This window comes from Anopheles funestus, chromosome X (genome assembly GCF_943734845.2).
Source record: "Anopheles funestus chromosome X, idAnoFuneDA-416_04, whole genome shotgun sequence".
Classification (NCBI taxonomy): domain Eukaryota; kingdom Metazoa; phylum Arthropoda; class Insecta; order Diptera; family Culicidae; genus Anopheles; species Anopheles funestus.
The window spans coordinates 22089764-22104954 of record NC_064597.1 but is presented as its reverse complement, the minus strand read 5'-3'; the positions used below and the strand labels follow the sequence as shown (position 1 = coordinate 22104954).

Genomic DNA, 15191 nt, shown 5'->3' with positions numbered 1-15191 from the left:
GGCACGGACCGCAGGAAACCAAACAGCAAACACAGTGTACAAAGTACCATGCAGAGAGGACAAAATTTTACACCACATAAGTACGTACTTTGAAATATTACAGAAAACTTATTGTAATGATTGTTAATTTCAACTATTTTCTGTTTACAGACCAACACATTTGCCACATTTTCCAGCAAGTGAAGTGTAAGCGAGAAATTTGTGAATAAAAAATAGAATAATTAAACAAAAAAACATTTCATGTTTTGTCCTTTTTAACTGATTACAACTTTCCATTATGCATAGCCAATAACGCACCCATACCTACGCGGCTACCGCGCTACACACTAACACATGCGCAAAAAGCTCTTTGGATGACGGGCTTCAGACGGGCTTCAGATTGACGTCCTGAAGCCGGTCTAAAGCCCGCTTAACGAAGAATTTGACCGCTGGGTTGCTTTGATACTGCTTTAACGAAAGAAAAAAAATTGACGAATCTTGTCTTTCACAAGAATGGTTTCATGATCCAAATCTAAGTTCCATTTGTCTTGGCTCACTTGTCTTGTCAAAATTCCGTTTGTGTATAAAGATTGATACTCCTATCTGTGATTACTTCTTGTAAAACCCGGCCACCCAAAACACCCAAACTCCATGTCACTTTCCCGAATTTTTCTCCCGATCCAACAAAACCTAGAAAACCTCTACCAGTTCATCCATATCTGAAATCTGTTGCACCCAAACAACAGCTCCCTACCTTACTTTCCTCTTTCATTGTACCAGACCATTGGAGTGGTATGAGAGCCGATGCAAGTCGGACGTGAAAAGTGTTGCTCTGGAGTGTTGATTAAAAATATACCAGTTGATTGTGTTTTGGTCGCTCAGATTTCCAATTGTCTGGATATTCTGACCACGGCCAACCTTTTCGCGCCCAGAAACGGACGCTACAAGTGTTTTTTGAGGGCAGTTTTGTACAGTGAAAGAGCTGCGTGCCCTGGAGAAGCCCACAGGGCTCTAGGCCGCATATGTGGCGGACTGCAGGCGGCCCTATCTAGGCTGCGCCGCACAGGTCAGCTGTTTCAAACCATCAAACCCGGCCTTTCGTGCGAGAGTCTGTTTGTTTATAGTTTGACTGTTTACGGTGCGTCGCTAGCAACAAAAGTGTTCGTTCTGCGTATTCCGTGTTTAAGTGCCGGTAGCGGCCAGTGTCATACGCTTCCATCTACGTTGAAAGTGTCCAGGTGTAAGTGATAGTGATCAGACGCACGAGTTTACACGCATATTGCCGTATTTGAAGCTTAAACGTGCCTACACGCATACAACCGCGCAACTGCGTGAGCGGCATTAGTGGCTTTTACCATCCTCCTCATAAGTGATCCTGAGTGTCCCTGTGTGGTTTGAGAGTGCGTGCATAAGTCCAAATAAGCCCTGTGCCTTACTGTGTTCTCCAAATGCGGTGAGTGCCACTTAAGGTCATGTTACACGATGGGCACGTGAGTACTCATACAAAATAAATAATTTTGATAATCCTATAATTATTTGATACGATGAGTGGATCCGAGGAAAGCCACTCAACCTCTTTCGGGTCAACGTTGAAAGACTTTTTTGCTCGCAGCAATAAGACCGCACGGTCACCCCCTAAGGGAGATACAAGCCAGAGGGAAGATAAAGGTGACGCCAATAATGAAGCTGTAGCTAGCTCAGAAACGGTTACTGTGGAGCAAGGAGCGAATGTTAAGTCAACGGAAGTGTCGAGCATGCCACCGCAAGAGCAGGGTCCCACCAACGACTTCAACAAGCTCCAAGAAGCTTTGTCAACGGCGAAAGAGTTGCATCTTTTTACTAAGGATCGCAACAACGTGCATGCGCCTATCAAAAGAATGGCGGTGAAGATAGTCGCAGCGCTTACCTGTGTGGAACGCGAGCTGCTTACGTGGAAGCTACGGGCCGAGAGAGCGGAAAAGGCCCTAGGCGGCTCATTAAACAGTAGCGCTCTTCCACTGACGCCAGTGATCCCCTCGGATATACCTACATCTTCGAAAAGAGGGAGGAACGAGAGAACGCCGGATGCGGAAGAAGAAACAACCAAAAAGCAGAAGAGTGAAGTAACTGGCAATCCACAAAGAGCCAGAAACTGCGAAAACGGTACAACCCAACTCAATGGAGAATGGATTACGGTGGCGAAAAGAAAACAGCAGAAGAACAAACCAACCACCGACAGTGATATACCAGCTACTCCCAGCCTACCCAAGCCAAAACCTATCCCGAGACATCCAAGGTCAGAGGCGATAGTGGTTGGTCTAAGAGAAGCCGATACCTACGCTAGCATCCTGCGGAAAGTCAAAGATGACCCAAGCCTCCAAGCTCTGGGGAAATGTGTCTCCAAAGTCAGACGAACACAGAACGGTAACATGTTGTTTGAGCTAAAGACAGAGGATGGTGTAAATGGAGCGGATTTTAAGGATATGCTCCAGGAGACCGTTGGAGAATCTGGCCAAGTGAAGGTCCTCGGGAACGAAACTACAGTTGAATGTCGAGACATTGACGACGCTACGACCGCAGAGGAACTTGAACAATGCCTGCGAAACCGGTTCGAGATGGGAAAGTCTCCTTTGGAGGTAAAGCTGAGGCCAGCGTTTAATGGCACGCAGACAGCATACATTAAAATGCCATCAAAAGTAGCTTTGTTAGTGGCAGCATCAGATACGATTCAAATCGGTTGGTCAGTCTGCTCTGTGAGAGTCGTACCAACAAGAACAAGGTGCTATCTATGTTGGGAGTTTGGTCACCTCTCGCGAAACTGCAAGGGTCCAGATAGATCGGAACTGTGCCTGCGATGTGGGGAAAAAGGCCATAAGGCTCGGAGCTGCACCAAACCCGCACGTTGCCTACTTTGTGCACCAGGTCAAAATTCCCACCAGACTGCGACAGCTGCATGCCCAGCGATAAAGCAAACAGCATGGAAATAATCCAAGCAAATCTGAACCATTGCGAAGCCGCACAAGATTTGCTGTAGCAAGCGATGATAGAGGAAAAGGGAGACGTTGCTATCATCTCTGAACCCTACCGTGCTGTCGATGGTACAAATAACTGGGTCTCGGATATGAAAACGATGGCGGCAATATGGGCGGTGGGTAAATACCCTATACAGAGAATTATATCCAGAACATACGAAGGTTTCGTCGTAGTGGAAATCAACGGGGTATTCCTCGCCAGCTGCTACGCTCCTCCCAGTTGGGACATAGACAGATTCCACACGATGCTAGACAACCTGACAGCGGAGATTGATGGTCTTAATCCAGTAGTAATAGCAGGAGATTTCAATGCCTGGGCCGTTGCCTGGGGCAGCAGGCTTACTAACAGCAGAGGTGATGCGCTTCTGGATAGCATATCCCGCCTAAATGTGGTGCTGTGCAACGTGGGTGCAACTCCCACGTTCAGTAGAAACGGTAGAACGTCAATCATAGACGTCACGTTTTGCAGCCCAGCACTGACACACACCTTAAACTGGCGCGTTAGCGAAACTTATATACTTAGCGACCATCGAGTGATCCGGTATAAAATCGGTACGGAACGAGAAACAGCTACGACAAGTCCAAATAATCGAGGCTGGAGGAACAAATTCTTCGACCGAGAAACATTTGTAGAAGCCCTCAGATTTGGTAATTTTGCAGACACTCGAAATGCATCAGACCTAGCCACAGCCATTGCCAGGGCATGTGATGCCACAATGCCCAGAAGGAAACCACCAAATCGTAGACGACGCCCCGCCTACTGGTGGAACCTCCAGGTTAAAAGCTGCAGGGAAGCGTGTTCCATAGCACGAAGGAAATACCAGCGAGAAAAATGTCCGATAACAAGGGAACTGCTACGGGCTGCATACGTTAAGGCCAGATCGGATTTGAAAAGACAAATTAAAGTTAGTAAAGAACGCAGTTTTGTAGATCTGTGCTCAGAAATTGCCCGAAACCCTTGGGGATCTGCGTATAAAACCGTGATGAACAGAGCAAAACTGAAAGACGACCCCATTGAGCGATGCCCGTTGAAATTGCGAGAAATAATTGAGCAGTTGTTTCCAACCCATGACCCTCCAGTTCTGAGCCAAATCTTCAGTACCCCTGAATCACTACCTGTACCCATAACCATGGACGAGGTACTAGTACTCGCAGATCGGCTTAAGGCAGGCAAGGCACCGGGCCCGGATGGCATCCCAAATGAAGCTGTTAAAATAGCGATGCAGACGTATCCAGCGGTATTTCAAGCCGTATTGCAGCACATCCTAGAGTCGGGTCAATTCCCAGATATATGGAAGAGACAGCAACTGGTACTCATTCCAAAACCTGGGAAACCTCCGGGTGACTCGTCAGCCCTAAGGCCTCTAGGCCTTGTAGACTGTTTGGCGAAGGTAACCGAGATGGCGATTCTCACTCGACTAACTGCTTTCACCGAAAGTCAATTTGGGCTGTCCGAAAAGCAGTTTGGATTCCGAAAGAGGCGGTGCACCATTGACGCGATACTCTCCGTCCTGGAACAGGGACAGTCAGCATTCAACCGGAAAAGATGTGGACAACGGTTCTGCGCGATCATCACGATTGACGTGAAGAACGCGTTTAACAGCGCCAGCTGGGAGGCGATAGCAACAGCATTAGAGCGCATGAAGGTTCCCCCGTACCTGTGCCGGCTGCTTAGAAGCTACCTTCACAAGCGGAAGCTAATTTACGACACGTCCGATGGTACAAGAATGTGGAACATAACAGCAGGCGTTCCACAGGGATCAGTTCTTGGTCCCACCCTGTGGAACGTCATGTACAATGACGTGCTTAATCTGGATCTGCCTCCAGGTGCAAAACTATTCGGCTTTGCTGATGATATTGCCCTCACGATATCTGGGGAGTTCGTTGAAGAGGTGGAAGTGATTGGCACTGAAGCAATCAACAGAATAGACGCGTGGATGCGAGAGGTAAGACTGCACATAGCACACGCGAAGACAGAGTGTATACTTATTAGCAGTCACAAAGAAATTAAAGAAGCAGTGATACAGGTAGGGTCGGCTCGCATTCAGACAGCTCGGCACCTTAAATATCTCGGTGTAATCATTGATGATCGACTGCTTTTCAAGGAGCACCTGAAGCAAGCTTGCAATAAAGCGGGCAAGATATCTAACATGCTAGCATCGTTCATGCCAAACATCGGAGGGCCAGCTAGCCGTATTAGACGTCTCCACGCTGAAGTAGCCACCTCAGCACTGCGATATGGGGCACCAGTGTGGGCGCACATACTATCACAGCAGCAACACCAGACTGCTGTCAACAGAGTGCACAGAAGATTGGCTATGCGCGTCGCCAGCGCATACAGGACAATCTCATTCGAAGCTGTCTGCGTTATTGCCGGAATGATGCCAGTATGCCTTACCCTAACCGAAGACATGGAGTGCTTCCACATTGCACGGACGGGGGAACCAAGTGCTGGCTCTAGGAAAGTGGCGAAGCAGCGCTCAATGAGAAGGTGGCAGGAATCCTGGTCCAGTTCATCTAAGGGGAGATGGACGTACCGCCTTATCCCCGAAGTCGAGCCCTGGGTGGAAAGAAAGCATGGTGATGTGAATTTCTTCATGACACAATTCCTCTCTGAACACGGATGCTTCAGAAGCTATCTCCACCGCTTCCGGCACGCGTCGTCTTCCTGCTGTCCTACATGCACCGGCGAAGAAGAAACGGCAGAACATGTGCTGTTTTATTGTCCGAGGTTTGCTGAGGAACGTCTACAATTGAACGTCAAGTGTGGTACTGCTGCTAACGTTGGCAACCTGGTGAATGCTATGCTGGAAAGTGCAGAGATGTGGGAGGCCGCGTCGACAACGATGCGGCTTATCGTACAAAAGTTACAGTGTCGGTGGAAGGCGGATCAGCTGCTTGGTCGAGCCTGAGTGTTGCTTGTGTGTTGTGTTTTATTGTGCCCGTGTGTAGTGAAGTGAATGTTAAAACCAGTGTCAAATCAGTGTACGAAGTTGCTAGCGCGTACCAATAGGCAATACAGACTGAGTGCACAGCACTGCCCCTTCCATGACGTAATACCGTGAGGTGATTCCGTGGGAGGGTGCAAAGGGTCCAAGGAGAGTTTTTTTTTACTGGGTAAAAATCCCATGTCCCCCATGGTGGGTGTCTTTCGAAGATTTTAAACTCCTTGTAAAAAAAAAAAAAAAAAAAAAAAAAAAAAAAAAAAAAAATTGTACCAGAAAATAAAAAAAATTCTTCCTGTTCGGACAAATTCTGACACCCGCCCAACCACACCACCGAATATCGAAATGTGCCCCACATGCTTGCAACCAACATCATCCACGACCTTACCTATTCCGTCCGTTACCTTACAAACGCCTTCCCCTACCGAACCACCGAACCTGGCTTCTTCAAAAGATATAGGGAGAATGGCAGCAACGTTAGCGGACATCTCTGCCAAAGTAGATATAATGTACAACGCTACGTACCATAAATATGCTAGGGACAGAAATGCCAATATACAAAAAATTACTACCCCGGAAGGACTGATACGGTTTGAGGAAATGCTAAAGGCAGATAGTATGTATATGGTAGATGTAATACAAAAAGCATTGTTTGCCATACAAAGTATCAAAGAAATTGAAGGCAGATTGAATGCGGCTTTGGATCTTTTAGTAAACCGTAATGTCATAAAACTATGTAGTTGGACAGGAAGGGGTAGTTCAGCTACAACGAAAATAGAATTTGCACAATTAACTGCAACACTGCGATTGTTCCGGTTTTTAGGATGTAATGAAACGCTAGAAGCCACTGACGAGTTAGTGAAACATTTCTGATGAAAAAGCTGCACAATGCAACGTCTTCGTGCAAAACAAAAAAACGCAGGAAGTCCAGTTAAGCAAATTTCTTAGGCTGGAATGAGACCATTGTATGTTAAATTTTATCTTTCCTTTGTTAAGTTTAGTTAGTTATTTATAAAATACCCCAATGTTTGAACTGCAACTTTGTTGATGTTGAATGTTGATGTTTTGGATGTAATATTGATTAAAACATGATACGAACAATCATATAATATGATGCAAAAGCAAACATTTTTATTATACGTATACAAAACTTTAATCTACTTGATGATACAATTGTTCAAATGGCCCCCTTCCGTATCTGTTTGTAACAATTGCATAATCCTTCATCACTGTAATTGTAAGGAATATGCAATAGTTACAATCCAGCTAGCACCACGTGGAAGCTGGGATAGGAGTTCAAAGATGCGTTTAACGCATCTAAGCATTTGCTAGTCAGCTGAAAAGAAATTGTAGAAAGCTAAAACGTAAAGAATACTATAATAACATGCGTTTTTGGATAGCACAATTAAAACGATTTACCAATAGAGTGGGAAATTTGGAAATAAGAACAAAACCTTGAATCTAACCAAGTCTGCTAAAGTTTGTAGTAATGGACTGAAATGATAACTTATTCCTTCATCTACCGAAACTGCTGCTAGCTTACACATTACCCTATCAACATTGATTTTAGCTACCTCATCCGATAAATCATCTAATCTACCATCAAAATTAAATATTATGTCTGAATTACATGGACGTGTGAAACTTAAACTCTTCTTCTGTAGTATACGACCTTCTATGTAAACATTTTCTGAATCTTGTGTCGCAGTATAATACCTAATTATTTCTTTGTCCTTTGTCAAAAACCATCCATTCCTATTGCCCTGTCTTAAGAAAAAATCCTTTCTGATGTGCAAAATTACTTCCCCTGACTTAATTTTCAAATGCGGATAAACCTTAACCTGTAGCATATCTGCTAAACATCTTATCATAACATAAATGTTACACAGTATAAAGTCAGAAGGTTTATCACGTGATAGAATTCAACACATTACGCTACCCAAAAACCCACGTACCATAAATTAAAGGCGGTCGGATTTAAAACACATTAACCCACTTTATAAAATGCAGCAACTGGCAAAAACCGATGACCAACGCATATGTAATAAGATGTGCTTGTATGGCAGCACTGCTGTCAAGAGGGACGAGACAGAATTAGCAGACGCACGTGTACTGTGGAGGACGAAGGTCGTACAGAAATAAATAGTACGAATAAAATACAGAGAATAATACAGCATAAACATAAATTTACACACTTAGTGTTACCAACGAGAACCAATTTCATAGCCACCTGGTAAAGATAGCTTAATAAGCGTATTTGCATGAACAGCAAAAACGGGACACCGGAATCACCATTAATAACAAATAGCACCATCGTTATTTGTCGCCGATTTCGTTATAGCCTGATAATAAACATTGTTGGAACAGTATTTACATTTCCATGAATCATCCGACAGGCGATTTGTCGAAGGAGCGGAATCACTCTCGGATAGTGATGGCCGGAGCTTACAGTTCCGTAAACAATCAATAAATAGGGGGCGAAAAGGCTTTTTGCGCTCTCTCCATTCTTTTAAAGCGAAACAACTGGCTGGTAAATATTAACCGAAAAAACTTATCCGAAATAAAATCCGCGAAAGAACATTGGTGCCGTGACCAGGATTTCTATAACCTAAATACTAGCGATTTTTTCGATAAGTGAACGTAATACACGCGCGCGCATTTCGGCAGTAGCTCGCATTTCATCACACTACACTCGAGGACGCACTTTTCGCACCTTGTACCAAAATGCCTGCTCAAACAATTTTGGCTTCACGAAGGACGATTTTGCTCGCTACTTTGGTGCGACACGAACAATTTTTGCGGGAATTTGATCCCGAGCGAGACTTTAATGCCGTGGAAATTCGACTTGATAAAGTCCAGCAGCTGGCAAAGGATTTGGAGAATATTCAACAACAGCTGGAAGATGCATTAACCACTGTTGAAGAAGCCGATCATAACGACGCGTTGAGGCAGGATTTTGAGCCACGCTTAATATATCTGGAAGGTGAATTGAAGGCGAAAATGAGGGAAATTTCGCGCAATGAAGCCGCGCAGCAAAGAACAGGCAACAGCTCCTTAAAGGGGATAAAATTGCCCACCATCACACTCCCGGAATTCAATGGCGATTACATGCAGTGGTTGACCTTTAGGGACACTTTCGAGTGTCTCATACACGACAACACAGATTTGCCCGCCATACAAAAGTTTCATTACTTGCGCGCAGCGTTGAAGGGTGAAGCGGCGCAAGTAATCGAGGCAATTACAATCAGTGCGGTAAATTATGAGCAAGCTTGGAAAACGATCACTGCAAGATATTCCAATGAATATTTGCTAAAAAAGCGTCATCTGCAGGCCATGTTTAGCATGAAGCCGATCAAGCACGAAGGTGCGTTGACCCTGCATCAGCTGATTGACGAATTTGAACGCCACAAAAATACGCTCCACCACTTGGGTGAAGATACTGACGCTTGGAGTAGTATCTTGGAGCATTTGTTATGCACCAAGCTGCCAACAATCACGCTACGTGATTGGGAAGAGCACGCTTCCAATGACGAAAATCCAAGCTACGAGAGCCTTGTAATTTTCTTACAACGTCGAATGAGAGTACTCGAAACGTTGTTAGTAAACAAACCCGATACGTCACTCTCTGAGCAGACCACACACACACGACGTCAAAATTTCCCGCGCGCGACGAGCTTTGCGACCGCCGATAGAGAACCTCACAGTTGCCCTGTATGCAATATGCCTCACGCCGTTATGAGATGCCATCGATTCCTTGCTATGGATCCTGCACAACGATACCGATCAGCTTTAGACGCACGAATTTGCCTAAATTGCTTGCGGTACAATCACCGAGCGCGTGATTGCTCCTCGCAATACAAGTGTCGACACTGCAATTTAGCGCACCACACACTATTACACTCACAACACCTTTCACACGGCACATTTCCCACTGCGCCCACCACGCCAGCTGCGCGAAATGCTTCCATAAATCACAAAACTAACGATCACTTGGCGAACACACAAGCAGACTACGTAGCAGCACACGCGAGCAAGCAAACATACGATCACGTTTTTCTCCAAACTGCCGTAGTTCGGATAGTTGACGCGCACGGTATCGTTCATCCTGCGCGAGCACTTTTGGATAGTGGCTCTCAGCCTGATCTTATGAGCCGCCGGCTTGCTCATAGGTTAGCGCTTAAGCACGATGCTACTAACATTGCCCTTATCGGGGCGGGGAATTCGCCCACACCAGTGACAAAATCGGTGCGTGCCAACGTTTCATCACAAACGAGTCCGTATGAGTTGAGCGCTGATTTTTTGATCGTGGAAAACTTGATAGGGAATTGGCCAGCACATGATGTGCACGCGAATGATTGGCAAATACCCTCGAATTTTATGCTTGCTGACCCCCATTTTCATAAGTCGGCACCGCTCGATCTCATCCTCGGTGCCCGGCATTACCATGAATTCTTCCAAAGCGGGGCACACCATACAATCTCGTCAGGCCTTCCTGTCCTCATCGAAAGTGTGTTCGGATGGGTCGTGAGCGGCTCAGCATCGTCCTTGAATCCTGCTGACGGAACGTCTAATGCAGCTTCCATCGTTTGTATGAGCACTCTAGAGGAATCGCTCGAACGATTCTGGAATGTGGAAGAGTTGCAGGTTAGAGAATGCTAATCACGTGAAGAACAACTATGCGAAACAGTTTTTAAGGAAACCACTCAACGTGACAAATCGGGTCGGTATATCGTACGTTTACCTCGGCAGCTTGCCTTTAATGTAAAACTCGGTCAGTCCAAGGTAACAGCATTGAGACGCTTCGAGTTGCTGGAAAGGAGGCTGGAACGCGATCCACAACTAAAGGCGGACTATCACCAATTTATGAAGGAGTATTTGGAGCTCGGCCATATGTCGCCGATAAATGTCAGTAGAGAAGAGGAACAGGCCTACTACTTCTAGCATCCAGCTCAACAACAAAAGTGAGAGTATTGTTCGACGGATCTGCAAAAATGAATTCGGGTTATTCATTAAACGAAATATTATGCACTGGTCCTATAGTGCAAGACGATTTGCTGGATATAATCTTACGATTCCGTACATACAAGGTTGCGCTTGTGGGTGACATAGCAAAAATGTATCGACAAATCTTGTTGCATCCCGATGATCGTCGATTGGTTCGTATCTTTTTCCGTTTTTCGCCACAAGCTGTTCCCAGCACAGCAGGGCGATAAACCCGTGTTGAGCTCTCGGACCGGAGTATCAAACTCCGACCGAGGGTGAGAGAAGGTAGAAACTAAACTAATTTATCCGCGGCCAACCGAAATAAAAAGGCTTTTTGTTCCGGTTGTGAGAATGCTTATTTTTATTTAGGGCTACCTCCCCGTAGCCCCTTTTTAATCGTACATGCTGCTTTAGCGATACATAATTTTCCTTGACGGCGATACATAACCGTGTTTTCCTCGCGTTTCTCAACCCTTTATTCACCCTTTATCCTTACGCTCTATTTCTTATTCATATTATTAATTCCTGTAACAATGTAAAATTTATCTAATTTCTTCTAATTTCCTGTAATCAACTATTTCAACTATTTCCCTAATTTGTCTAATAAATCTTATAATTTTTGGGGAGGATTTTTCGCGCCGATCCCCGCATTATCCTTGCATTATCTGTCTGCGCCTGCAGGAGCAAGCGAGACAGACAGAGACGCTTAACTTCCCTCTCACTCATCGCTTCACGGTGAAGCGATGCGAGAGAGGTAAGCTTAGTCTCCTAGCTTATCTTTACGTTGAGAGCGGCTAAGTCCGCTCTCCTGCTACTATTCTCCTAAGCTAGGGACCTTTTTTGAGCGCGGACAGCGGTTCCTAAAAAGGACATAATTTCCGTCAGCGACACAAGCCCCGATGCAGATTTTCGAACTCAACACCGTCACGTACGGACTTTCGCCATCATCGTTCGTAGCTACGCGCACCTTGCTTCAGCTCGCAGATGATGAAGGTGCACACTATTCGAATGCACAAGCTGCCCTGAAACGAAACTTTTATGTAGATGATTTCATTGGTGGTGCCAACACGGTAGAAGATACTTTCCGTCTTCGTCAGGAGCTATCGGATCTACTTGCGAAAGGTGGATTCGAGTTACGCAAGTGGACATCGAATCATCTAGGCGTTCTCAGCGGTTTAAGTGCTGATCAAATCGGCACCCAGTCATCCTTGCAGTTCATTCCCAATGAAACGGTGAAAACACTCGGCATCTCCTGGAAACCAGAATCTGATGAGCTGTGCTTTGATTCGAACGTTTGTGTTGAATCAACATCCTCAACGAAGCGATCCATACTGTCATGCATCGCGAAGATGTATGACCCGCTTGGACTAATTGCACCTGTGTTGGTCCGTGCAAAGCTACTGATGCAAGAATTATGGCTGCTGAAATCCGGCTGGGATGATCCCGTTCCCGAGCAGATCTACAATAAATGGACAACGATTAGTGATGAATGGCAATCTTTATCTACGTATAAAACTAATCGTCATGTTCTTTTACCTAATTCACAAGTAGAACTCCACACGTTCACCGACGTCTCCGAAGGAGGAGAAATACGGATCAGCTTACTGGCGTCGAAGTCCCGAGTAGCACCTCTTAAACGCGTCACACTGCCGAGACTCGAACTCAACGCAGCTGTTTTGGGCGCCCATCTCCAGCACCGGGTCCAGAAGGCGATGCAGATCGATAGCGTCGAGTCCTTCTTCTGGTCTGATTCAACTGTAATGCTGAAATGGATAGCATCTCCACCCAATACATGGAAGACATTCGTGGCGAACCGTGTCGCTGAAGTGCAGCGCTATTCTCATCCGCGACAATGGCGACACGTTCCTGGTTCCAGCAACCCTGCCGATTTGGTCTCTCGCGGCATGTCGGCAGCGAATTTCCTTAAGAGTCGACAGTGGCACTCCGGCCCGGATTGGCTAGCTCTTCCTTCATCGTCATGGCCCAGCTCGAATCATGATTCCATCGACGGAGTGGATCTAGAAATCCGTCAGGTGAGTGCAGGTATCGCTTCAACCTCGACTCATCAATGGTTTGATATTTCGTCATCGTTTTTTAGGTTGGTGCGTATAATTGGGTATTGTGTACATTTTGCGCGTAATACTCAACAGAAGGCGCGCACACAACCATCTTCACACCACACCGTAGCACCACTAAGCATCACGAAAGAATACTTAGAAGACGCCAAAACTGTGCTTTGCAGACTAGCACAACAAGATGCCTTCTCTCCCGAAATCAAGCACATGAAAAAGGGAGAAGCTTTACTGAAGCAGTCATCTTTACGTAAACTAAGCCCCTTCATCGACGAGAAGGTCATAATACGAGTGGGAGGACGATTAAAACTGGCGCAGTTGCCGTACCAATCGAAACATCCCGTGGTGCTTCCTAAACAGCATAAGTTTACACGTCTCGTAGCTGAACATTACCACGAACAGCTTATGCATGCTGGCGGAAGACTTCTACTATCCCAGATGAGAGAGCAGTATTGGCCACTAGACGGACGTCGATTAGTGAAAGGCATCGTGCGGAATTGCTTTCGATGTATTCGCCAGGATCCCGCACTGGCACAGCAACCTATTGGTCAACTTCCCTCATCACGCATTACACCCAGCCGGCCTTTCTCCATCACGGGAGTGGACTACGCCGGACCGTTCTATTTAAAGCCTGCGCATCGCAGGGCCGCAGTGACTAAGAGCTACCTGTGCGTATTTGTTTGTTTCACCACGAAGGCTGTTCATCTTGAACTCGTGGGAGACCACACAACAGCAGGATTGTTAGCCGCACTACGACGTTTCGCTTCACGACGCGGTCTACCATCGCACATCCATTCCGATAATGGTAAAAACTTTGAAGGAGCCGAACGCGAGCTCAAGGAGCTTTTTGAGATGTTCAACGACGAGCAGCAGCGGAATGTCATTGCTACTTATTGTGCGGACAAGGGCATCGCATGGCACTTCACCCCACCGAAAGCTCCAAACTTCGGTGGCTTATGGGAAGCAGCAGTCAAAACCGCGAAGCGACATCTCTACCGGCACCTAGGCGGCACGAGGCTGTCCTACGAAGGTTACTGCACCGTGCTTCAACAAATAGAGGCAGCAATGAATTCCAGGGCATTATTACCACTCTCCGATGATCCCGACGAACTAGCGGCACTAACACCGGCACACTTTTTAATCGGCACATCGATGCATGCTGTTCCCGAGCCGGACTATACTCACCTGAAATCCTGCACTCTGGATGATCTTCAGAAGTGGCAGCTGCTAGTGCAACGATTTTGTAAGCATTGGGCCACCGTGTATCTACAAGAAATGCAAAAGAGTTACACACGGCCGGGTAGCAACAACAACAACATACTTACAGGCAGGTTAGTGATATTGATGGACGAATCGCTACCCTGTACTCGTTGGCCTCTAGCACGGATCGTACATGTTCACCCCGGAGAGGATCAGATCGTGCGAGTGGTAACACTGAAAACCGCGAAGGGGATAATAACGCGTCCAATCACGAAAGTTTGCATCTTACCGATGCCCACCGACAAAGAAGACAACACGTGCTGATCGGAAAACTGTTTTGACCTCCGTCAAGGCGGGGGAGGATGTTGGAACAGTATTTACATTTCCATGAATCATCCGACAGGCGATTTGTCGAAGGAGCGGAATCACTCTCGGATAGTGATGGCCGGAACTTACAGTTCCGTAAACAATCAATAAACAGGGGGCGAAAAGGCTTTTTGCGCTCTTCCCATTCTTTTAAAGCGAAACAACTGGCTGGTAAATATTATCCGAAAAAACTTATCCGAAATAAAATCCGCGAAAGAACAAACATTTACGACACAAACCAATGATGGTTATTTAATGTTATAACGTATAACTTAAAAATGAATTACTTATTAATATTTTAATAAATATTATATTTTTTTATATTTTAATAAATATAATATTTTAATAAATTAATATTTTAATTAATAAAGGCTTGAAAACTTGATATAAATAAAGCCAGTTTAACCTGAACGGTAAAGATCGAGATAAACTACCCAAGTGTGAGTTAACCGTCACGTTGGGATTATAACCAACCAAAACTATATTGTGTTCTTATTTAAAGAGCTTCGAGAGTCTCCCTACCCAAGGTATGGCCTCGATGTCTCCACCAATCCAGTAAGAGAAATCTCTTCCAGATTTCTATGATCGCCTGGACGATCAAGTCCGCCGTGATCAAGATACCGTGCGATGATTAA

General features: G+C 45.7%; 1 protein-coding gene across 1 annotated transcript; it reads left to right on the top strand.

Annotated features, from left to right (window-relative positions):
• The first annotated feature begins 11817 nt into the window (after window positions 1-11817).
• LOC125768244 (uncharacterized) lies at window positions 11818-15191 on the top strand. Its single transcript, XM_049435635.1, has 3 exons — window positions 11818-12951; window positions 13069-14321; window positions 15113-15191. The coding sequence occupies exons 1-3, from the start codon at window positions 11818-11820 to the stop codon at window positions 15189-15191; spliced, it is 2466 nt and encodes an 821-aa protein (XP_049291592.1).